The sequence below is a fragment of the Parasteatoda tepidariorum genome, chromosome X1, assembly GCF_043381705.1.
Source record: "Parasteatoda tepidariorum isolate YZ-2023 chromosome X1, CAS_Ptep_4.0, whole genome shotgun sequence".
Lineage (NCBI taxonomy): Eukaryota > Metazoa > Arthropoda > Arachnida > Araneae > Theridiidae > Parasteatoda > Parasteatoda tepidariorum.
The window spans coordinates 76531645-76559082 of record NC_092214.1 but is presented as its reverse complement, the minus strand read 5'-3'; the positions used below and the strand labels follow the sequence as shown (position 1 = coordinate 76559082).

The 27438-nt window shown below is 29.7% G+C and overlaps 1 protein-coding gene across 4 annotated transcripts in view; it reads right to left on the bottom strand.

Annotated features, from left to right (window-relative positions):
* Window positions 1-27438, bottom strand: part of LOC107437280 (tyrosine-protein phosphatase 69D) — a 148955-nt gene that overhangs the window by 28893 nt on the left and 92624 nt on the right. For all 4 annotated transcript variants that reach the window (XM_071187582.1, XM_043052292.2, XM_071187583.1 and 1 more), the window contains 5 exons: window positions 24421-24556; window positions 10243-10392; window positions 9969-10062; window positions 9344-9420; window positions 6519-6650 (listed from right to left, as the gene is read on the bottom strand). In XM_071187582.1, coding sequence (XP_071043683.1) covers window positions 6519-6650; window positions 9344-9420; window positions 9969-10062; window positions 10243-10392; window positions 24421-24556 — 589 coding nt within the window. The remainder of the gene's footprint in view (window positions 1-6518; window positions 6651-9343; window positions 9421-9968; window positions 10063-10242; window positions 10393-24420; window positions 24557-27438) is intronic.

Below are 27438 nucleotides of genomic sequence, written 5' to 3'. Positions count from 1 at the left end.
CGAATATATATATATATTTTTATTATTTTGTAAAAAAATTTTTTAATCGAGTCTTTTAATGTTTATGAGTTTTTTGAATATAACATAGTAAGAAAATTTTAATCATAAAGCATCTTTTACGGCAGTGTTTCCCAAACTTACCTCTTTTGTGTACCCTTTCTAAATTTTTCTTAGCGCTGTGTAGCACTAATTAAAAAATTAATGTATTTTTTACTATAGAAAAATTGCACAAAAGTTAAAAATCACAACTGGCTGTATGCACCATTAATTATTAACTGTTAACTCTGCAAAAAATAGCCAATAGAAAAGTACGTAATCGAAAGTTTTCATGGCTAGCTTTGTTATTAAATAAAAAATTTTGAAATTTTCGTTTGCTGTAAGATATTTCGCATAAGAACGCGTAACCCCACTAAACTGTTCCCGTACCCCTGGGGGTACGCGTACCACACTTCGGGAAACACTGTTTTATGGTTATATCATGTTATTATTCATAAAGCACCTTTTATGAACGGTAGCATCTTCACTTGAATTTCATAAATAACTATCATTGTGGTATACTGATATTTTTTTTTACTATCATTTTGAGGTTTCAAAAGAAAATAAATAAAAAAGCAAATGCTACAGTTTGATTATTCCCAGCATTTTCAATCGGATAATGCAATGCAGTATGCCCTTTAAATTTAAGTATAAAAAATGTACGAAGACACACGATATGTTACCATCGGAGTTCCTCCCCCCTCGTCATTTGAACGGTACCCATGACAAAAACACTCGGAAATGTCGTGCAATGTTTTAACTCAAATCCCTAAAAATCCCTTGTGCATCCAAAAAATTCCGCAAGTTTCACTCTCCCACTAAAGGAAGAATTAATCAACTATGGCTCTCAAAACCGAGGTAAATCAGTTTTCCATTTGAGACCCTTTATCGTTGTTGGCATCATAAAGATTTGGCGAGTAATGATCTATGGGAACAGGTGCGGTTTTTCAATAGAGGTCCTCCGCCCACTCCATCAATCATTCAGGTAGGGGAGAAACTTTTAGGCGAGACCTATAAGACAAGAGTTTAAAAAATACAAAATTCGCATATTTATTTTTTGATAATAATTAAAATCCCCAAATTAACTACTATAAAACAAAACCAATAATTAAAAAACGCAATATATTTCATACCTAATTATACTGGGGGGGGGGACGATAAAAGGAAAACTTATTAATCTAAATAAAAACAACACTTGAAAATTATCGAACGGAAACGATATTTAAAAAAGGCACTAACAGAAATATTAAAACTTGGAACAAGACAAGATATTATAAGATATCAATGGAATTAAAAAAATAAATAAAAAAAAACTTATTGTTAAAATTTATGAATAAAAAGAATTAATTTATTGAGTAAGAAATTTATCTTAAAAAGAAAAAAAAATCGGAAAAACAGGATTAAAATTAAGAAAACTGTTACCTGCCTCATAAAGCTCTGCTTTTATTAACAAATAATTATACGCTTAAATTAACAAACAATATTCTCCTTTTATATTTATTTTTCATAAAAAGACTATTTTTAACGAAAGCAGATGTGATTCCACATAAAAAAATAAACTTGCTAATGATACTGCATTTCTAAAAAATCAGAATTTATTCAAAAAAATTTTTTTTTTGTTTTGTTAATCGATGTCAAATAGATGAATATAATTGGTGATTAAAAACGTCCGTCCTGCTCCTAATAAATAATGCATTATCTAAAATAATAAAACAATTCATCATAACAAATCAAGGATAACAAAAACTAAGTAGCTAAAGTGGATTTAAAATAAATCTCACATTTCACCTTCAAAATCAATACTCTTAGACAATAGTTTCAAGTTCCTTAACTCCGACATTCATTGATATGCGTGTTCAATGCATTTTCCCCACCCCCTCGTAAATCGAAGAGAAAACGAAATCAGCATGCCACTCCTTTAAGTTTGATTGACGGCAGCTTGTTAGAAAAAAAACCAACACACAGGAGAAAATTAAGCATTTGTCCATTCCCTGCCTCCTCTCAATCCAAATGATCCTCAAATAAATAAAAATAATTATTGAAATATTGCTAATTAAATTTTTAAAAAAATCTTTCAAAGTAGATATTGAAAAATTAAATAAATAATTTATTAAATAGATAAAATAATTATTGTACTATTGATAATTAGACTAAAAAAATACTCAATTTAGATACTAAGAACTGAACGCATTAGTATTACAAATTCGCACTGATCGAATTCGTGCTAAAAAAAGTAAATTAATTCTAAATCTTGGTAGTAATGAGTATATCTTTTATTGAATCAAAAAAGTTTAATTTCGATAGTACCATACTCAATTTTTTAGGTCATTTATTTTGATTTGTATAATTTTTTTTTATTAATTATCTAATTTAATTTTAATATACCGGCATAATAGCTAAATAAAATCTTTCCTAATTTAAAATAGTATTCATTTATTTCGATTCACAAAATTATTCTTAAAATTATTTATTAATTTCCCAATCTAAAAATAAAATTTCTAATTAAAATATCTATTCATTACGATTTAAAAAAAAAACACTCTTATAATAGCATATTAATTTTCTAACTTAAATTATTCATTCATTTCGATTTAAAAATAAAACATTCTTATAATTGCGTATTAATTTTTAATTAAAATATACATTTATTTTGATTAAAAAAAAACATTATTTTAATTACGTATTAATTTTTGAACTTAAAATATCCATTTATTTTGATGGAAAAAAAACGTTAGTTTAATAATGTATTAATTTTCTTATTTAAAATATTCATTTATTTCGATCAGTTATTTCTATTTAAAAGCGAAATTCGTAGCTGCCGCGATCGTTAAATGAACAAAATCAATTATTGGACGAACCCTTAATTAGTTTAGCAGATTCGATTGCAAACTCAATTAACTATAATGGCGTCGACAAGTATATAATTAGGAATCAATAATAACAATATATTTATAGGTTGTACTATTATATTTATTTTAAACAATGTTATCATTATATTTATATAAATGCATAAAAATACATACCTTGTATTAGAAAAACAAGTCCCATGCATCCCGCATATACTAGAAAATGAAATTCCAATTTCCATAAAATTCCATAATCCAAAGTAGAGCAAACGAAAGTATGATTAATGAAATAAATTTCAGATGAAGAACGTGAAATCTCTAACGGTGACGTCATACAGCATTTGAAACTCCTTGCTCGGATTTCGCGAATCAGCAATTTCATTGGCGCTTTACCCTCACCCATTTGGGTGAGGCACTAGGACAGGACAATAAGGGGGAGGGGAAAGCAAAGTTTTTTATGGGATTGAAAAAGAAAAATCGTGGAACGCAATAAAAAAAAGATGGCATTAGGATAATGTCTGTATCGCCTGCTGCATTGAAAATAAAAATAAAAAATTTTAAAAAAAAGTGAGGTAAGTGACAAGGGCTTAAAAATAGTAAATAAAAGTTACTATTTTTTAAGATAGTGACTTTAAGTGAGAAAAGTGACTCTCGCCGAGCCCTGATATTGAACAAATATACCATTAGACACGTGTTTGCTCTTCTACATCACACACTCCACTTATAGCATATAGAAGGTTTTCTTCCCACGACTCTTCTTCTTTTTACTCTTTCTCAAACACGTCAAAAACAAAATTAGTTGAAGACATTATTAGTTTAAGTAAAGTCTCTTCAAAAAACAATATTTGCTACATGTCTGCATGAGCAACTTATCCTTTAAAAATCGAAATAAAACATACACTTTTAATGTATCTAGGGCCGTGCTTAGGGGTGTGCAAACTAGGTGGCTACTATAAATAACGGGCTGCTAAAATTTCAAAACTTGTTAGCATACAGTGTTTTCATCTCAGAAAAAAAATGGGTGAGAATTTCTCACCCTTTCTCAAAAACAGGGTGAGATTTCAAAAAGTTAAGTGAGACTTCAAAAATTAAAAAAAAAAAAAAACNGGATGGTGTTCTGTTGTTCTTAAAGGTTCTGAACAATACTGGTAAATAGGGAAGCTAGATAATGGGGCAGATGTGGAAAATAATAAAAGATTCAGGAAGAAAAGTGAGACGGATTTTATTCTAAATGGTGCAAATGAGAAATTTTTTTCAAAATGCGAGAAATTCGCCAATTTTGAAATTGGTTTATAGAATACGCGAATTTCTCGCGGTTATCATTTTTTAATGCGAGAATATAAAAAAATATGCGAGATTCTCGCGTTCTCGCGCTGTAGTGAAAACACTGGCCATATTACAAGTTTTTTTTATCCCTTCACTTTCTTGGCACATTGAGAAAATTTCTTTATCTCTTTATAAATTACACCCATAGTTCTATCTCTTTCACAGTAGAAAAGGCTATTTATTTTATTAGCCAATTATTGTGGCATGTATAAGCATGTTAATAATTCTTTCTACTAGGGGCTAAGAATAAGACATTGCCACTGTCATCGTCACTCATTTTGCTATTTAGTTACTTGTACTGTCAATGAATCAAGGTTTCTAGTTTCAAACGAACAGCAAATACTACAGTAAAACATTACAGTACAAAAACAATTTTACTGATGCTATGCCAAATTTTGTGATTTCTTTAAGAATTTTTCCTACTGTTTCTGTAACCATTAGTACGACAGAACATTCGTTTTCAAAAGTGAAAAAAACATATTTGAGGTCAATGATGACTAATACCAGCTATCTTTCTACCACTATCTATCTATCCACTTCTTTAGATTTTTTTGTTATAATAGACAATTTTGCTGCTCAAAAAATGCATTATAATTAACTGATTCAACTGTTAGTAAAAATTTACTTTTATTATTATTTGTTATATTTTCAGGGGTGATTGTGAGCCCAACTCAAAAATCCTGAAAATTTCTCGAGTAAAATCCTTAATGACAAATTAAAAAAATTTATGTCTTTATAAATTTAAATCATCGATATTTTCAAAACAATGAAATCTAAATAAATTATGTACAGCATTATTTAAATGAATTAAATGAGTAAACTTGTACACATTAGTTTACTTTTATCTCTAATCCCATTTACTATTCTACCAGAAAAAATATTTACAAATGAAACAGATGCCAAGTATAAATTCTAGTTCGAATATTTTTTAATAAAATATACAAGAATTTTTATACATAATTGTGATCGATGATTTCTTGAAACTTTTGGACCTTGGATTTCAGGAAACTTCCCGATCGCGGTTAGCAAAAAGTCCGGAAATCCGGATTTTTTCTGGAGCACCATCATCTATGTATTTTGTTAATTTCTTTATTTCTAATAAGTTTGGCTGACCACCTGACCGGAACATCTGCTCCTGCATTCCAGAGCCCAAGGTCAAGAAAACTGAGATGGGCACAGTAGGCCTTGGCCCTCTATGGGCTGTCGCGCCACTGAGTTTAGTTTTTTTTTTATTTCTAATAAAGTTACATTAAAAATTGTTTCTGTTTTTTTTGTTATACCCTGTAATTTATTGATGCAGGCAAAAAATCAGGCAGATAAGTCAATAAACCAGACACACGCACACAAAAAAAAGAAATTCTTTCTCTGAATATGACATTTTTCTTTTTCTTTTTTGCGATAGATTCATATTTAGGACAATCAAATTATGAGAAGTAGCCAGAATCTGGAAATTATAATTGAGCAGTTTAGCTAGTAGAGTGTCCAGAATTTTGAGGGCTTGCTTTATTCTTTGCACAAAATTATAAAATTCATATATCCAAACATTATACTCTTATATATTGTATTCAAAAATAATTTGTAATAATTATTTTTTATTATTTATTTTAATTATGACTGAAACCTTTTTTTAATTGTAAGGTATAAAATAATTTACATTATTATTCCTAATATAGTTTTATATCACAAAGTCCAAAACTTGAACAAAGTTGATAAAATATTTTTTGAGAAAAGAAAATTTAAAAATACTACCATTTTTAAATTTTCTATAAAAATTCTAATTATATATCAGATACAATTATACCTATACAATTAAATATTAAAATACAATTATCTATAAGAAATTATTGACCATTTAAGTTTACATTTTATTTTATTATTTAAAATTCTGTAGCTCAAAATGATGTAAAAATATGTAGTATAATTTAATAATTATTGATCATTATATATTTTTTATTATTTAATTTTTTAATTAAAAAAATATTTTTGCATGCAATTGTATTTGCAATTGTAATCTAATTTCATAAATTAAAATAAGATCTACTTTTAGTTGTTGGCACTTTTAAGATTTATGTTTTTAACCATTAAGATAGCATGCATATGAAAATACAATGATTAGACCAAAACTTATTTTTCAATTTATGTACTATATTTCAGTCAGGGTAAAGGCAATAAAAAAAGTTTCATTGAAAAAAGAAAGAGATTTGTGCATGAAAAAATGGACTTCATAAAATATTATTTTAACTTGTTTTTAATATTTGTCGAACTTTGGAAGTTTTTATACTCAATGCTAACAAATGTTTTTAGTCTTACTTTTCCTTCACCAATTTCAGACAGCATGACTAATGTAGTAATACTTTGCTCTTTTATCATTCTCCAGAACTCAATAACTGTTGTTTCCAATGGATCTTGTGTTATAATGAAAGACAAAGATCTATCATAACCCTAGATCAAAAATTATTCCAGGTTAAAAGTTATAAAAAACACTGTAAAGAAAGCATAACTAAACAAGTTTAATTAAGAGAGAAAAATTGAACATAAATAACTGTTTACCATTTAACTGATTTGCTGCTTGGCAAATTTTTTTCAAAAATATGTCTTACAAGCATGGTTTTGTCATTGAATAATACAGGATAAACTAGTTTTTCGTACAGAAAGCTAACAGGTTGTACCCTGATCTGATATGGGTAGATTGTTAACAAATGGTCTTGCGCTAGCAATTTTTTGATGGCTCTCTCAGCACAAAGTCGATTAAATATATGCAGTGGAATCTTTTACCTCTTAATTATATTGCTGGGGTTTGCATTAAAAGCCAGACATCATAAAGTATGTGAATATATAATCAAGTATTTTTGAAATGAAGAAAAACTATGTATTTATATTTAGGTATTAAATCTCAGGAAGCAGGTTAAAATATTATTTCAACCTGGAGCAGGTAATGTTGTTTTCCCTAAATCCCTTTCATTAATTATTTATCCCTTATCTTCAAGTTCTCTTTTTCCCGCTCTGACCTACAGGTGCGCGGCCAATGGCTAGTAGCTATAACTGTGACGAAACAATGTCGTCATCGAACCTGTTTCGCGTGGACGGTGGCGCGCGATATACGGAGGGAGAGTTTTTTTTCTCTCTTTGCTTTTTCAAGGAGCTGGTTGCAGCAGGTACTTGCCAGGGATCGAATCGCATGATGCGGCGTCCCTATTTTCCTGATGGCCGTCCGATGGATATAATGATAAGTTTTATTATTTTTTTCATATTTTTCTTTTAACGTCAATTTTATCCATTGAATCCGCAGGATCCGATCGAGATAATTAATTATAATTATTAAACTCAACTTCGTGGTAGTCGTGCCACGTGTCTGCGTTAACTAACTTATCAATAAAATGAAAACTTAATTTCTTTTTTTTTATTTATTATTCCTGCACCAGAGAATATTTTTATTGTATTAAAATGTCTATTAATGGTTTGATTTCATTGTCGTGTTTAAGATAAAATGTTGAACCACATGTCGTGGAATATTGTGCCAAATCTTTTGAGCTGAACATGATTAATATGCTTAACAATAAATAGCGTAATTTTGTATAAACTTAACTCTTATTATTTAGCAGTTGTTAATTGGTTCATTTTAGGTAGTTACTGAAGATTTTAGTGGCATTTAGTTACATAATTGAATATATTTTCCTGACAGGCTCGAACTCGATTCTAGATTAGATTTAATAATTCAATCAGGATAAATGCATAGATTCCTTTGATTGCACAGAGACTTCAAATTGTTTAATCAATATAAATAATTTTATTAAAAAAATTTAAGCCTTGATGTAATTAGATTTAAGTATTAGTGAAGCACATGTCAATTTAGAATTGACTTGGAATAGTAAATTGTTAGTCCTATTTTTCTGAATTAACTTCATACCAAAATTAATGCGACAATTCAATCTTAATAGGTAATAATCAAGGAAAATTAATTATTTATCTCCGTCAAAATAGAAATGTAAAATCACAACGCAACTCACTATAACGAGATACGTATTTTTAAGATACTGTTGTATGTCCCCCAAATCGAAAATACATTTTAATCCTCTAAGTGTTGGTCCTGGCTTTTTTCCGAACATTCAGATGCGGGCTTTCCTGCTATGAAAAAACCGGTTTCTCCATGTTATTGAATGAGAAAATATTGCATAGTAGGAAATCTTCTGTATAATTTTACCCAGGGGCTCAATGCTTGAAGGGTTAAGAGCTAAATTAACCAGATCAAGTGTTGACCAGACTAGTGTTTGTGATCTAAACTAGTGTTTTCTAAAAGATAAAATTTTGTAGAAAATATTCCAAAAACATCCTTCTAAACTGTCTCTTAATTTATTTGTTGAAATTCATTTTTACTAAAAATTTAGAATTCATCACCATTTTTAGACAAAATTATGGATCACTATCAGGATGTAAAGCACAATTTTAAAAAATGACTGCCATAAAGAATGTTGATGAAATATTTTTGTTTAACTATGCAAATTCGATAAATACACACACACATATATATATTTTTAAAAAATTGCAAATAATTTTCCATATTTAAAATTTGAAGTTATTTTTAGGAAAAGTTGCAGCTCAAATTCAAAATAGATGGCACCATTTAAAGAAGATTACTGTAGAAAATGTAATTTTTTAAAAAAAATAAAGTTTCGTGATGCAAATTTGGGAAATTAATTTCTAAAGCTCCATTACATTATTAAAATTTGATGATCATTTTTTAAAAAAAAGGTTTAGCTTAACTCCCAAGTTCATGAAACCAGTGTAAGGTATGACTGTTGTAGAAAAAAATTATGTCCAAATAATATGTTAACTAGTGTGTTAACCCACTGACGGTTCTGCACGTAAAAAGTCGCATTTTAACCTGCAGTCTTCTCTGCATAGCAAAACCGGTTTTCCCATGTTAACTGATAGGGGAACTGTGTGTAGGGGAGAAACATTCTTCCAATTTTGCCCATTTCCTTAACCGCCAGTGGGTTAATTATGTGATAAAAAATGTAATAAATCCAAAAAAAGTTTATAATTAAAGTTTATAATAAAGTAGTAACACCAATATCAATTTATTAATGAAATCATAACAATCTGGTGTGCGTTTAGGAAATAAAATTAGCATATACCTGAATAAATGATGCATTTATGTATGATGAATGATCTCTGGATGGAGAGGGAGGTAATATAACTCTATTTATGTCATCTGTAAAAAGAAATTAATCAATTGAAATTTCTTAGAAATATTTTGAGATTTACAAACATTGAGTCATCCCATAAATAAAGTAAGTTTGTCAACTGTCCTGTAAACCCTGGTTGAACAAAATACCATTGTTATTGTTGAGGAACCATCCAAGAATCTTGAGTTTGGTGATTCAATCATTCATAAGCACCTGTGTACTATCAGAAAAGTCAGTGAATTGGTTTAATGATTTCTCCAAAAACAATATAGGATATATTATTTATGGAATGAATCAATAATACACAAAGAAATCACATAGGACAATAATTCTGATTAAATGTATTAAGCTTAAATAAGTTAAAAAAATCACAATGTAAACAACATTTACTTACTTGTAAATCATCTTAAAAAAGAACTTAAGAGTTTTTGAAAATAACAAAAAAGTGTAAACTTACCATATACAACAATTAAAATCAAATATTAATTGAAGGAAACTACGGGTCCAAGAGCTTTTTTTACTACTTTTCAATATTTAAGAAAACATGTTTTATCAAACAAATTAAATAACTTACAAGGGATAATAAAATCATATCTGTTCTTTCCTACATTCATATCCATAGTTCCCACACAACAGGTTTTAGGATCTTCAATCACATCACTCAATTTCTAAAACAGTTACAGAAAAAAAAAAGAAAATGAGTATTTTTGTTATTAAAATGAAGTAAGGTCAGTTAAGATAATTTTTTAAAATTTAGCAAACACAGTGTTAATTAATTTAGCAGATATAATGTAACTTAGAAATTAGAGTTAGTTACAAAGAGAAATAAATAAGACCTCAATCATTACCTCAAACTCTATTGCAAGACCAGTTTTATCTGAATCTCCAACCTTTTCTTTTAACAACTCATAATGATCTCGGAGATGCCTCACTTCTATTTCTGTATCACCAAACTGAGCATGTTCCATTAATGCTCTATATACAAATATATATTGTTTCTAAAGGGAAAGGAAAAAAGGAGTTAGTCGCGAAAACAATACCATCTGGTTTCATATTCATAACAGATCTCTTTCTTCTGTCCAATTATATGTGAAAGTAATACAATATTTTTAACCTCCCATAATGCCTCTTACTTAGGATTTCCTAAAATACATTTCAAAAAATTCTGTAATGTTCACTTTAAGCACTATGCTTAGGATCGTAATGAATTCTATTTACTTTCTAAACTTAAAATTATTTAAATTCATTTTAAAAATCAAGACCTTAGTACTTTCTTTTCTTATGATTATCCATACACCAATGTTGAAGTAATAGACAGGTGCCATTTACAGGCAATATAAGATCAATAATTTTAATATTTTATGTAACAAGCATAACTATAAAAATGCTAGCTAAATAAAATAAAAACTACGTTTTCAAACAACTAAATTTAAAATTGTTTTTTTTGAAGATTAACATACAGGATGTAAAGAAACGTCTCTTCAAATGTAGAATAAATGTAGAGGCGTTGCTTGTTATGAAGTCTGCAAAATAATTTTAAATGACAAGTGTGAAACTACATACCGGATGAATAAAAATATAAGTTGCCAACATATTCCTAAAAATAATGCAATGATATCACTTATTAACAGTTCACAACTTATCAAATTAAGTTCCAAAAGTTTTGATAACACACTTTAAAATTATTGCATTTTTTACTAAAAAAATCTAGGTGGAGTAATTATTACCACATTAAAGAATGCTTTATTTTTGAATTCATATTTACTTATTTGACCTAATTTTTTTTATTCTCAAAATTCTTCTCATTATCATAATTTTTTTTTTCTCTCTCTCAATCCACAGCTTTCCTTACTAGTCCATCATCCTTAAAAGGTGAAACCCAGTTATATGGAAGTAAAAATTTTTGTAGGATCAAAAGTATTATAGGAGAGATTTAGACCAACCTACCTTTAAAATAAATATCAATGAAAAGAATATTATGAAATGCCTTTTTCAAGGGAAGTTTCCCATTAAAAGTGAATGCTTCATTACTTACAGTAGTAACCAAAGGAAATCATATAAATTCTGAAAAGCTTTGCTTTAAGTATTACTCTTAAAGCATTGAATCCCTGGAAAAATTGTTCTCATATTAATGCACAGTAGAAATTTCTCCACTACATTATTCCTTTCTCATTGAACTGGAAAATCACCAGCTTAAAGTTAAAAAAAGCTGGAACTAACACTAGAGTATAAAATTTATGATTAATGAATAGCTTATTTTAGTAAATTACCATACATAAAAGATATTAAAACAGCATGGAAAGAAAATAACTGTATAATATACATAAGATATATCATGATTATAAATTCATAACATGACATACACAATCAACAGAATACACAACCAAAAGAAATACCTAATTACTATTAAGATGATAGACTATGCTTTAATTTCTTAAAATTGACACAATAGATTATGCTTTGATACTGAACATTTTCTAGACAAACAGAATAGTCTACATTAAATTTGATTTCATTCATAGAGCTCATGACAAAAATTCAAGTAAAAGCTCAAGAAGAAGTTCAACCCAAGATAAAAGCTTTAATAAAGAAGCTGATTTTTTTTATGTTACCAACTAAGCATAATTTTGTTTTAATAACCGATTAATAATTTGACTTGTTATCAACATTAATTAAAAAAATTTTAAAATTGTGATTGATAAAATAAATTTTTGATGTCTATGTATACATATATATATATAAGCTAAAATATTGAGAAAATATGGAAAATAATAAAAAATAATGACAAGAGAAGATAATTATCAAAAATAATTTTTCAAAAGTATTTAAAAAATATAATTTTTGATATCTAAAAAAAAAAATAAAAAATAAAAATCTGGAAAACAAAACAAAGATATAATCTCTTCATCAGCCCGCACGATTATATCCGATTTTCCATATTTTCTCAATATTTTAGCTTATTTTATGAGTTCTATATACTTGCAGCTTTTGTGCAGTTAATAAAACTTATTAATCTTCTTCGTTTTTCTCTTTGTTTTTATTGTGCTAAATATATATATATATGATGCCACAATTGGCATTACATACTTATTTCCCATCCTTTTAAAATATATTTAATTACTTAAGCTTATTTTACTAATAGAATTATATTTAAAATAAATCGAAGACTTAAGCTTCTAAAATGAACATAAAATATTTATTCTTCTCTTATAGATCAATGTAACAGATACTTTTATTTCAACTAATGCAGACTTATTAATTCACTGTTGCGCTTACTCGAAAACTAAAATCTATTTATAACTTTGTAATACTAAATTTCTAACTGCAAAAATGTTTCAGTTGCATGGTTGTAATAATTCTCATAAATTTGTTGGCGACTCGTGAATGCCAAGGTATTTTTGAACTCTAAATTGATAATGGCTTTGCTTTGGGTATGTTATATTTTAACAAATCGCCAACTTTGGATCTATCCATGCTTCTCTTGTGTCCGTTGGGAACAAATTACACATACTTTTAATTTAGCTCTTAATTAGGCAGGTTGTGGGGGATTTGTCTCCCATGGCCTGTCCTTATTAATATTATTATGCAAAATTTATTCAACTGAATTTTTTAAGGATAATATTTATATTTTGTATCTCGAGCTCTGTAAATATATTAAATAAAAGCTTTTTATTAAATATGATCCGGTTCAAGTGTAATTTTCGTCATCCCCTGATCATCATCACCACATAATGGTGCCGAGTTACAAAGAGAGAAATTGGGTTATCAATGCAAGTCTTTAAAAATCATCTGCTGATCTTCAACTCATAATTCTTTTTTTTTTTTTTTTTTTTTTTTTTTTTTNAATTTTTTTTTTTTTTTTTTTTATCTTCACTGCTACTTCATACTGGAGGAGAATGCTTAGTGGTGAATTTGGAATTCTGCGAAAACTTATGGAATTGGATGAACCTTGACTCTGGAATGGTTTATGATGTTCGATATTCCCCCCTCCTACTCAACTCGAAAGAAATAAAAATAAAGAACTTAGAACTTAAGTGCTTTTTAATTTATTTAGTGCTCATAAATTAAAATTAAGAACTGAAAAACAGAAATGATGGTTAAAATAAGTGCTAACATAAATATTGAAACACAAGACAAGGCAGGATGTAATGATCAATTGAAATAAAAAAGAAAAAATTGCATATCTAGAAATTGAAAATGAAAGGAAATAATTCATTAAGTACAAAATTTATTGTAAATGAAGGGAAAAAACAACAAAAAGGTAGTGGAATCAGAAACATCATTTATAAAAAGAGAAAAAAATCTTTATAAAATAGTCTGCTTTTAGTTATAAAAAATTTTATGCTTACACTGTGTGTGATAAGCAATACTGCACCTCTAAGGAATTAGAATTTATTCAATTAAAAAGTATTGCGTCTTGTATGGATATTAAAGGAACTAAAATAATAGAAGATTAAAAAATTTTGTTCGTAATAATTAAAGTATTGTCTGAAATTATAAAACAATAATTTGTCAAATAAATCACAGGTAATGAAAATTGGATGCAAATATGGATTATATATATATATTATATTACTATTTTATAAAATAGGAAATAATGAATAATGATTTGGCCGAATAGTCAAATATCCCGCCAAATAAATCGGCCGCCTACCCAGTGATCAAACATTTAAAAAAAAAAAATCCTCAAGAATTATTATAATTTATGTAAAAATAGGCCTGGGCATTGTAAGAAATCTTATATCGTGATAGATCGTCAGTCAGACATCGTGATTTAACATATGTTTGAAATTAATCAATCTGAAATCTTTAAATCAATCAAAAATAAATAAAAGAAATAAATCTAAAACAAAAGAAAATTTTAATTCTTTGCTTAATTTTTTTAATTAAAATAAAGATGGATTGATTTAAGACTGCCTTAAAGTAAAAACAAACACAGGCTTTATTTTAATTTTTTTCTTAAACTAAAAATGACTTAGATTTTTTAAAAATTATAATAAAACTGTTACAAAATATTTTAAATACATTAAAAATTAAAAAAAAAAAAAAAGAAATGTCCACTTAAATAAAACAATTTTTAAAATTATTTGTTGAAAAACAATGTGCTTTTGAAATATCGTTAGACTTTTGTTAATGACTTATTTAAAATAATAAAGTTGTATTGACTAATGGTCAAATAGTTTTAATGTAAAAATAAATGTAAGTTTTTTTTATTTACTTATTATTATTTTCCTTTTCGAAAATGAAATAGACTAAAGATTTAAATGTTTAAAAATAATACTGACAATCTAACAAATTATTCTATATTTAAGTGCACTATTGATAAATTATTGAAAAGCGTTAAAACCTTGCTTAACTTTTCATTTAATTTTAAAAAATTTTGTCATTTTAACTAACAGCCAAATTAAAAAAAAAAGAAATAATGCAAACTCTGTTACAATTTCCTCAAAAATAAAAGCAAATTAATTAAATGTAGGCTCTGTTTTAATTTTTTTAAAACTAAAAGCTACTGAAGATTTAATGGTTTAAAAAATAATCAAATTCTATCAAATTATTATATTTACATGACAATTATTAAAAAAAAGCTAACTTTTTATGACAAAATATAAATTACTTAAATACAAAATATATAAAATATTAAATTGTATCACTTTTAAAAAAATCAATAAAGAATCTTTTTCTTAATTCATGATTTCTTTTCGTTAATATATTAAGTTCAGAAAGAAAATTTAAGATAACAGCGATAGCGTAGCGATCGCCAAGTAACAGTAGGTCTGCTGAAAATAATTGACAACGTTAAATCCATACAGAAAAAAAAAGTGACGAAATAATGCGCAGCGATTGCTAAGTAGCAAAAGTCTAACTTGAAATAATTTACTTGAAACGTTATATCCCGCCGAAATAAAACGCACAGCGATCGCAAAATAAGTCCTGCTGAAAATAATCTTCAAGAAACGTAAAATCCCAAGGTCAAAAATGGCGCATAAAGAAACTATGCATTGCGTTCTATATTTCAACGTTGATCCTCGCTCTTTGATATTCAACATCACGAAATGAACATCATCTTCACAGCTAAAATTTTTATCAACATCTTCACAGCTAGACTAAATCAAAATAGTTTTCATCAGCACTGCGATAGCGTTAGCATAGGCAAGAATCCTCACACGTTAAACCGCGAGCGTCGTCTTAAATCAGATTCCTAATGCAATGCCTAAAATGAAAGTAATGAGGAACCTGCATGCTTTTTTTTTGTGTTTTAAAATGAAACATCATGCCATTTTATAAAGATAGACACCAATTTCAGACCGGTGCAATAACTAGTTATTTTGTTATTAATAGTTAAAATCGCTCGATTAGCCCCGCCCCCAAAATCGCGCCTAGTTTTTCCATCCGCTCTGATGACGTCAATATATAATACAGTCACGACTCCCATCATGTTTTGAAACGGCGAAAGCATATGCTGCGCTGAGTATAAATTCTGAAAAATGGCTCCAAGCTAAAACTACAAGTGTTGCATTGTACCATGTGCAATAGTTTTAAGTTAAACACGCCAAATGAATTAGTTTTTAGTGTTCCAAAGGAGAAAAAATACAAATTTGGGGCAAAGCTATCAAACGCGATGGGAAAAAAAAGAACTCGAAAATTGTTTGCAACATCTGCATTATACTATTGTTAAGACGATTTTACAGTAACTAACTTATTTATAATTTAATTTTATAAGATTGTTTTTCTGATTGATAAGCTTCTCTGATTGAATAATTCATTAAACTGAATTAAAATGTTTATGAAATGTTGTTCAGATCACTTTCTTTCTTTTTTTTCATTCTTTAAAATGAAAGGATTTTATTCTTAGTGGAAAGTGGTGTACAGGTTAAAATAATTTTATTTAAAAAAAAATTATGAAAGTTAAAATAAAAAATAATAGGGGTTTAGCATTATTTACATTTCTTCAAAAAAAGAAATAAATGAAAAAATAAGTAAAAAAAAAATTCTAGAAAATATTTTAGATGTTAATAATAAAAAAGAATTTTTTAAAATTTTTTTATTTACCTAAAAACTTGAAATTTCAGGTCACATACCATGCATTTCATTCCCTCTAATTGGGATCAACTCATTAAATAAAAACAGTTCAAACTTTTATATATAGACAAATATAAATAAAAATGAATCAGTATAAATAAAAAGAAATGAATTTATTTCAAAAGTTATTAAAAAAATAGTTTCGACATTGATTTTTTCATTTCTCAATGAAACTGATATACACTAATGTATATTTAAACTATATGTATGACATAAACATGAAATAAAAACAATTTTTTTCAAAAATGCAATTAAAATTAAAACGCCTTTGTAACACTTTTCTCCATAGAAAGCTTTGGTTTAACTCCTCCCCTTCGCTGACTTACTATACTTTGTCGTCATAGCAAACCCCGCCTCATTTTGTGTCACGTGAAGTTAGTTTTGTTTTAGGCTAATTTTAAGTTAAGTTTTTTTAAAATTCGGGTCAGTTTTTTAAATTCTGAATTGATTTTCGGGAGTTTTAAGATATAGACTATCTAAAATAATCAACATTTTGCGATTACCCGATTCATGCAGGTTCCTCATTATATCGGCCTGCCGATATAAAATTCAATTTCAGAAGAAAATGTGATAAAATGAAAAGAATCCACTTTGCCTTGTGACGATCACTAGATGCTGTTAGCCATTCCTTATATTTTTCATCAAGTGTCCGTAAATTATTAAAAACACACTTTCCTGGCATTTCTAACAATTTCACATATGAATGAAGTATCAAAGCTACCATGTGTGCTATCAGAAAAATTGAATTCCTCGAATCCTATGGATGTAGAAGGTCATTGCAGGTCTTCAGCTGATAAAGTATCTAAATACTGTCCAAAATTAAGTAAAGACCTCTACCCACCTGCAGTATCACGCTCCCCTCTCCCCACACTAAATTTTTTTCTTTCAGAATGATCCAGAAAGAAAGAATATTTTAATGAAAAAAATTAATAATAAAATTAAAAAAAAAAACAAAACAATAAGGGTGTTGTATCTGCACGGTTTTGTAGAGCCATCTAGAAGAGGGAGAGAGAGTGTGTGTGTGGAAGGAGCTACAAAAAAGCTCTCTTCCAAATATTAATAAATAAATATTGTGCAAAATTACAGTTCGCTTATTTCTGTTTATTGAGCGAGTACATATTTACCTGAGCGTCGACATTGGTCCGCTCACCAGGAGGAAAAATCAGCAAAATTAAAATAATTAACAAAAAGAGTTTCGTTTCTAATTCCAAGAGATCACCATTGTGACAGTGTTTCGAGAAATCTGTGGATTAGTGATTTCCCATTCAAAGTAGGATTGTTTTGATTTTTTAATGAAATACTTTAATTTACAATGTTTAAGAATTGTAAAAAAGATGATTTAAGGCTTATTGCCTGTGAACTAGATCTAGAGATTAGTGATGATATGACTGTGGTAAATTTAATTGATATAATTAAAAGTTGTGAAAAATATAAAACTGACTCTGAAACTGTAAGTGATCTTGTAAGTTTAATAATAGAAGAGCGCAAGTCTGAAGACTCAAAACAATTAAAGTTAGACAATTTAAAGCTCAAGAGAGCAAAAACTGAATTAGAAATTGTACGTATTCGTGCTGAGCCAAAAGAGAATAATATAGAGCTACTCGAATCTAATAATTCCCTAGATTCTTTGATTAAGAGTATTAGAACATTGACCATTAAAGTGCCGAGTAAACCCGAAAATTGGGGATTATTTTTTAATTCGTTAGAATGAGCATTTATAGCTAAATGTGTGCCAGATAAATATAAATCTGAGATTCTTCTTAATCTGCTTGGTGAAAGATCATCTAATATTATCACATATATAAGTGATGATGATCTTAATAATTATGAAAAAGTAAAAGAAATAGTACTTAGAGAATTTCAGCCAACGGCTCAATCCTGTCTGGACAATTTCAAAACAACCACACGACAGTTAAATGAAACATACGTTCAGTTCGCGTCACGTTTAACATCTAGTTGGGAGTACTATTTAAAATTAAGAAATGTGACGGATTTTAAAACATTAAGTCAGCCAATAAATTCAGATAAACTCTTCCAAACATTGGACAGGGAAACCGCTACTTATATAAGTGTAAAACAATCGGACACCTGGTTTGAACCAATTAAACTAGGAAAGGAAATAGATTTATTTATGACATCTCGCGGAAAATCTTTAACTAAGAGCTCTTATAATAAAAGTCATAATGAAAGAAATACTTCTAAAACCTTTTTGTCTGATGTTAAGAGTTCAAAGTGCATTTTATGTGATGAAAATCACCCCCTTTATATGTGTTCTACTTATAAGAAATTATCTGTGTATGAGAAAATGCAAATTGTTAAAGATAATGAATTTTGTTTTAATTGTCTTGGTAAACATAAAGTGATGTCTTGCAAATCAAAATATTCTTGTGCTAAATGTGGTAAAAGGCATCATATTTCATTACACTTTAATCGAGAACATAATTATTCAGCGCAATCTAAAATAAGAGAGGAGAACATTATGAATTCAGAATTGAATGAAAAACAAAATGATAGAGGAAATCCCCCCCTCTCCACTTGCTTCTGAATTTACACCTGCAGCATGCGAAGAGCAAAACACAGGCGCCAATATCTTTTCGGCCACGAGTAGTTATGTCTGGAATAAAAACAAAACACTTCTTTTGAGTACTGCAATTTGTTATTTACGTGATTCTTATGTAAATGAGAGTGAAGTTCGTGTTTTATTAGATTCGGAATAAGTAAATTCCGAATTCCATAAGTAAAGAATTACCAATTTCATAAGTAAAGAATGTGCAGATCGCCTACAATTGAGAAAGAATAAAATAAATAGTAGTGTCTGGGTTGAATGATTCAGCTATTTCTGTTAGGTCTCAAGTTTGTGCTAATTTAGATCTAAATTTATTAGTTGTTCCTAGAATTACGGATCTCACGCCCTCAAAGAAAGTAAACAAGTGTATGGAAGGGTTAGAAAACATTAACTTAGCTGATGAGTATTTTCACATTCCGCAGAGAGTTGATTTATTAATTGGTGCGGAATCCTTTTTCGAGCTAATAAAACCTGGGCAAATTTACTCTCCTAACTCGAATTTAATCTTACAAAATTCTGAGTTTGGTTATTTAGTTAGTGGAAGCATATCAAATATGGAGGATAATAAAATCCAGTGTGGGTGAGTTAAAGAAACTCTTGATTTAGAACAAACTGTTAGAAGTTTTTGGGAGATAGAAAATATCGAAACTGAAATAATTTAGAGTAAAGAAAAAATTATTTGTGAAGAACATTTTAAAAACTGTGCTAGAAATTCTGAGGGACAGTACATAGTAAAGATGCCTTTAAAAGAGGATCCTAAGCATTTGGGAAAATCTAAAGAGTTTGCGTTGAAAAAATTAAATCTGATATGGAGACGTTTAGTTAAGGAGCCAAATTATTTATCTTTATATAAAGATTTCCTTCATGAATATTTAGAGATGGGACACATGTCAGAAATTTCGGATGATGAGGAGGAAGAAGCCACTTACTACATTCCCCATTTAGGAGTTTACCGTCCCGATAGGCAATCAACTGTCTTAAGAGTTGTTTTTAATGCGGGTTATCCTACCTCAGCTGGTAATTCCTTAAATTCTTTGCAATTAAATGGAGGCATGGTTCAGAGTGATTTATTTTCCATCATGACAAGGTTCTGTAAATATGTCTATGCCTTCACAGCAGACATAAAGAAAATGTACAGAATGATCTTAATTCACTAAAGGCAAAGAAAATTGCAGTGTATTCTTTGGAAAGAAAAAGAGAAAGGACCTGTCAAAACCTACGAGTTGAATACCGTCACTTACGGTACGGTGTGTGCACCATTTCTAGCAACTCGTACATTAAAGCAAATAGCTATTGATGAAGGAGAAAATTATCCTCTTGCTGCTCCAGTCATTGAAAATGATGTTTATATCGATGATGTGTTGACCGGCTCTGATAATTTAGCAACTGCAAAGGAACTTAAAAATCAGTTAATTGGTATTTTTGGAAATGCAGGCATGCAACTCCACAAATGGCATAGCAACTGCGCAGCGTTAGTTTCTGATGGTGAAGAAATATATAATTTTATTAACTGTGCTTTTACTCAAGTGCTAGGAGTTTCCTGGAGTCCGAAGAAAGATAGTCTTTATTTTAAAGTTACCTGTAGTGCATCACATAGAAAAGACTCGAGAGTTACGAAGCGCTGTGTCTTATCCACAATTGCACGCCTTTTCGACCCCCTTGGACCAGTAGTGTCAAAAGCAAAGATATTTCTGCAACAGCTATGGTTTTTAAAACTGGACTGGCATGAAGAACTACCTGAGAAACAAATCCAAGAGTGGAAGAAGTTTGTCGAAGCTTTAGAGAGTTTTAACAACATGGAATTTGATACCTGTATACTTACAGAGGGAGCTGACATGATTGAAATTCATGGATTCGCCGACGCGTCAGAGGTTGCTTACGGTGCTGTTGTTTACTGTGTGTTAAAAATGGTCAAGCAGTGACTATCAAATTGATTGCTAGCAAAAGTCATGTATCACCTTTGAAAAGAGTAACAATCCCAAGACTACAACTTTGTGCCTCACTGCTTCTAGCCAAATTAGTGAAAAAAGTGATAATAGCTCTCGATTTGCCTATATCCATCATCTACTTATGGAGTGATAGCATGATTGTGCTTGCTTGGATACGTAAGGAGTCATTTCTACTTAAGACTCTCGTTGCCTATCGTGTATCCCAGGTTCAAGACTTAACTAACATTGACAATTGGAGATATGTACCATCAACTGAGAACCCTGCAGACATTATCTCCAGAGGTCTCGATCTTGATAAACTTTCACAATGTAGATTGTGGTTTGAAGGACCAAATTTCTTGCGTAATAGTGAATATCCAAATAGAGACATTCCATCCAGAGTAATTGAAGATGAATTTTCTAATGAATTTAAACCATCTAGTGACTTCAGTTGTTTTATTAGTAATAATAGTAATTTTCTTGATAATTTTCTGGAAGTTAGTAATAATTATAGTAAACTCATTCGTGCATTAAGTTTTGTATATAGGTTCATCGATAATTGTCGGAGCACTTATGACACATCAATTGGGTCTTTGTCTCCAGATGAACTCAAAAGAGCTGAACTGAAATTGGTAAGTTTAGCACAGAAATGGGAGTTCAGCAAGGAAATTAAAGATTTAGAAATTACAGGTGAAGTTTAAAAGCAGAGTAAGGTAAGAAGTTTATGTCCTTTCATTGATGAAGAAGGTCTCTTAAGAGTAGGTGGACGTTTGGCCAATAGTAATTTGTGCTTTGACAAAAAATTCCTATTATTGTTACCAGAAAAACATAAATTAACAAAGTTGATAATTATTAGTAATCATATTAAGAATTTACATGTTGGACCTCAAACATTATTCTTTATTATAAGGCAAAGATTTTGGCCAATCAATGGCAGATCTATTTGTAGAAAAGTAGTTCGTGAGTGTTTGTCGTGCTTTAAATCTAAAACAATAACTAGTGATCAACTTATGGGTGATCTACCCAAAAGTCGTGTGAGTCAAAACTTTCCATTTGCCATTTCAGGTGTGGACTTTTGCGGTCCATTTGCAACTAAATACAAGAACCAACGGAAAGGTTCTATAAAATTAGCATTTTTCAAAAAATTTATGTCGCGATTTTTGTATGTTTTGTCACAAAAGTGATTCATTTGGAGCTTGTGACAGAGTTGAGCTCTCAAGCTTTCATAGCAACATTAAAGAGATTTTTTTCTTGAGAGGAAAATGCAGTATTCTGTACTCAGATAATGCGACTAATTTTGTTGGGAGTAATAATGAGTTACAACGATTATTTAGTTAATTAAAAATCCTGATAAGAGTTTATGTTATTATATGAGTCATGAAAATATCAAATGGAAATTTTTGCCACCAAGGAGTCCGAATTTTGGAGGGCTCTGGGAAGCTGGAGTGACATCCTTCAAATATCATCTGAAAAGAGTAGTGGGTGATAAAAAATTAACTTATGAAGAATTTTTGAGTGTGACTACTCAAATTGAGTCCGTTTTAAACTCAAGACCGCTTACCCCGTTATCTTCAGATGCCAATGATTTGAGAGTTCTCACTCCAGGCCATTTCCTGATTGGAAGACTGTTCACATCAATTGTTGAACCAGATGTAACCAATGTATCTGATAATAGGTAGAGTTTATGGCACAAAACCACTAAATTCGCGCAATTAATATGGAAAAAGTGGCACAAAGATTATTTGTCAACTTTGCAACAAAGGTCGAAATGGTACATCGATAAACAAAACATTAAAACTGTATATATGGTTTTGATGAAGGAAGATAATTTGGCTATATGTAATTTTCCAATTGGTAGAATTGTGGAGGTCTTTCCAGGAAAGGATGGCAGAGTTCGTGTTTGTAGTATTAAAACAAACAAAGGAATCTTTAAAAGGCCCATTTCCAAGATTTACTTATTGCCAATTGAATGAATACTTTTTTTAAAACTTTATATTACTTTTCATAATCATGTAAAATTTATTGTGTAATAGTAATTGTTAGTATAGTAATAGTTGTGTAATTGTTGATTGTTAAAACAATGCAACGTCCGGCGGTATGTATCCGCACAGTTTTGTAGCGCCATCTAGAAAAACTTGTAAAAAAGAGAGAATGTGTGTGTGGAAGGAGAGCCGTAAAGAGCAACAAAAAAAGCTCTCTTCCAAATATTAATAAATGAATATATTGTGCAAAATTACAGTCCGCTTATTTCTGTTTATTGAGCGAGTACATATTTACCTGAGCGTCGACAGGTGTGTTTTCTTCCACTTGCTTGTAATCCCTACCCTCACATTTAAAATGTTCTACCCTCGATCCAGGGTCTCATTCTAGGTGAAAGACGTACTTTTTAATTGTGGATGTTTTCCTAAGATAAAAAAATTGTTCCAACCAACTAGTGATACTAGAAATTAAGGACTTTTAAGGGCCCTTAATTTTCAAAATAAAAACTAAGCAGTTTTTAAGGACCGTGGGAACCCTGTTACTCAATCCACTCGATTAGCGACGATCCCACAGTGAATCCGCGCTGTCCTGACAATTGTTTTTTCATTAGTTATTAGAACGGATTTTCACTTGGTTTTTAAAATCTCAATGTTTTAATATGATATTATTTCCCTCTTCAAATTTTGAATCGCGCACTCAATTATTGACAATTTACCGACAAACCCACGTGGATTTACGATCGTCTTTTCGTCAGCTACTGCAGCCAATTTTCATAGTTTTTTAATGCTACATCATCACACACAGGAAATTTTGAATCTTGCATTTGTAAAATCAGTTTTTGATGCATTCGATTTGTGATGAATTATTTTACTTTCTATGTGGTTTTGTCGATTGCATCTAAACACTCTGGGATTTCCACATAGTTTTTTAAAATTTTGAATTTGTTTTTGTGTCCAATTCGCAGATTCCAAATCACACTTTTGAATAATCAGTTAATCTCTCCCTTTAGTCCTGACAATTTCCTCTCAAATTTGCATTTTTTCAAAAATGTGAAATTTTTCGACACTCTGAAGCTGAGTGTGTGATTCTTGGTGAATGTCTTTTTATGAAAGAGGCGAGAAAAAAATATGTGATTTTTTTTTCTTGATGTAGAGAAATGATGAATTTTATTTCTGTGATATTCAATTTTTTCCCATTACAGCAGAAATCGGATTAAAATCGTACAAAGGAAGGTTGAGTAAAAATTATTAAGAAGTGCAAACTAGAGGAGGTTTCTCAAATTTTTTGTGACATTCAACATAATAGTACATAAATATTCCCTTTTATTTTTTAAAGAAGGTTTGATATAATATTTTAATTAAAAGACTTCAAATATGTGAACATTAAATATATGAAACATTGGACAATAATCACAAATTTTCTAATAAACAAACTCAAAACATTTTATAATAAACTAACAAAAAGCAGCTTACAAGTGACTGGACCAGAAAATTTCGCTGATGTCTTAAAGTACTAACATGAGCAAATACATCTATACGCCCTTCTTCTTCTAACTGTTGTAATAAGCTATCAATAGCTACAAAAGTACCAGTGCGACCTACGCCAGCACTAAAATAAATAATGATCAAAAGATAATTATAAAAATAATTTAAATGACAATATTCCAGAAGAAAAATTATGCTTTTTAAAATTTTTAATAACAAATATAAAAAAATAACACTATTAGTTTCACAAAATCTTAACTACACACATGGGTAAAGCATACCCAAGTGAATTTTAGGATCATAAAAAACTTATGTACAGTATTTATCCGAACTTTCTATTTGTAATGGTAAAATAACTTTGAAAGATCTCTAACAATATTATAAAATTTGCCTGTTTGCTTGTCTGATGCAGTGACATCAGCTAAATTTGTAATAGTAAGAAAAACAGGATGGTTGGAAAAAATAAATAGGAATGACAGAAGAAATCATTCACTTTAGCCTAATGACATTACCCATTTTATGATTTTTAGGTTAAAATATACAAAATAACTACTCAAAAATAACTAATTCATTAATAAGATTAGAACAAGATATAACCAAAGAAATATCGGTTTTATTATTAGCAGTTTATGAATGCATTTTCTTATTACATTGTTCTGTTAAAAATTAATCTAGAGTTCTAGCCACTAGCATCAGAATGAAGAGCAGTGATAAGTTTTTATGGAAGTTTAGTGATAAGTTTTTTGCGGCGCTTTCTTTAATTCTCATTGAAGCAATTCTCAAATTACGGAATCTCTATCCATATTCCATGACTCTGAAATCATCCATTTCCTTCCAATACCCATTTATTTAAAGAATAAATTTTTGTAAATATTTAAAAACATATTTTCTCAAAAAAATTGTTAAAGGCTTTCCTTTTATATCAGATTCAGCACAAGACAACACATGTGTGAAGATTGATTACTCGTTAATGGATGCTACAACAGTGTTTTTTTTTTTTGTTGTTCATAGTTGGCTCATTAGCGAGCAGTCAAATTCAATAGATAACTCTCTTAAGGTTTCTGATTTGGTAATTCTTTAGATTTGAGCCCCTCAATACAGTCAAGATGTCTTATAACAAGAATGAAGAGATCACAATAGTTACTCAATATAACTAAAGCCTTGTAAAAAACGAGTTGGTAAGAAATCATATAAATTCATACATACCTACTAAATTATGAATATAGTACTTAACTTTATTTTTAATTTCCATACAGTAAAAAAAAAGTTAAAGTTAATTTGCTTTGAACTGTCTTATTTTTCACCAGATAAGACTCATGGCCCGAAAAACATTATCATCTGCACATCTAGTTTTAAAAAAGTGAGTATTCAAAAACCTTTACATACATTGACAGTGGTTCTGCTTAAAATTCTTCACATTCGTTAATATCATCATCGCTTTCATTATTTATTTAATCTCATTTTTGCTGCATTTTTTGCAACTACCTAACCAATTCTATTAATTTAACTTCAACAAAGATGAGTAACTACCAATGCTTAGATTATCGAATGATAATCTGGATTGTGGGGGGAATTAAAGCAGGCCAGTCTCAAATCCAGATTTGTAGAGAATTAAATTTAATGCCTACTGTAGAGAGCAATTTATGGAAACAATATCAGGATTCCGGATTTGTCAAAAAGAACATAGAGAAAAGATTTCCTATGTTCTTTTCGACATAGATTTGGGAAAGAAGAGAAAGCTAAGCCAAGAGCCACAACAGCCAACAAAAATCGGTATTTGTTGATTATAGGAAGCACAAAAAAAATAATAAAATGCTGCAGCTTCACAGCCCTCTTGTGACCTCAATGCGGCCGCAGGAAGACAAGTTTAAATGGTTACTGTTTCCAGATGGCTTCATGAGAAAGAGCTGTTTGCAAAAAGACCTACTGTTTGCATCTCGCTGAGTTCTGCCAACAGAACAGTCAGTTTAGGGATCAGTGCAGAAATCATAGAGATTGGAGCATGGATTAATGGGCCAATGTCTTATTCACTGATGAATTTCGTTTTAGCCTGACCACTGACTCTCGAGGTATTTCCCTATGAGGAGAATCAGTGACTGACTACCTGCCCTCTAATGTCCGAGAAATCTATCATTATCGGGGCCGAGGTTTGCAGGTCTAGGCGGCCATAATGCTGGACTCCCGCACACCCCTCTATGACTCTGAAAGATATACTGCAATTGGATATAGGTGTGCTTGGTATCTTGGAGTCCTAGGTTTATCTTTTCAGAGGTGCAGTGGGTCCTGTTTTTTCTTTTTAATGGATGACAATGCGACACCACAAGGAGCACTTCCGGTTAACCATTTTCTGGAAAACGAAGATATTTGCTGGATGGATTGGTCAGCCAGATCTCCAGACATCAGTACTATGTACATACCTGGGATGCTTTGGGGAGGGCAATTGCAACATGTAACACTCCTTCAAGGACTATCAAGTGTCGGAAAACAGCATTACTGAATGAGTGGGAAAAACTGCCAAGGGAACTCCTAAACTGCCTTATTTTCAGTATGAAATCATCGTGTGAAACCTGCATATCTGTACAAGGGGGCCATACCTCTATTAAACCAATTTTTAACCAAATTCTGTAACCACTTTTTGATACTATCCGATTCTGAGGAATGCTACACATGACCATGCATGTGTATTATAACTGTTGAATGGTTATTATTTGTGTATTATACCAATTCTCTTAATTTTGGACACTAGTGTAAATATAGGTGTGCCTTTTTATTTAGGAAAATAAGGACAATTAAATCAAAATACAACATTATTAATAGTTAGATTGATTCTAAAATTAGTATAAAATTAAAATAAATAATATGACAACAATTATTTTTAAGAAAAATTAATGCAAAATTTCTTACTTATTTATTTTATTAAATTTTATATGACTTAAATTCATTTTATTATTTATTGTTAAACCATTCTAATGGCCAATTTCAGTTCCTTCGAGTTTCTTGGAAGAA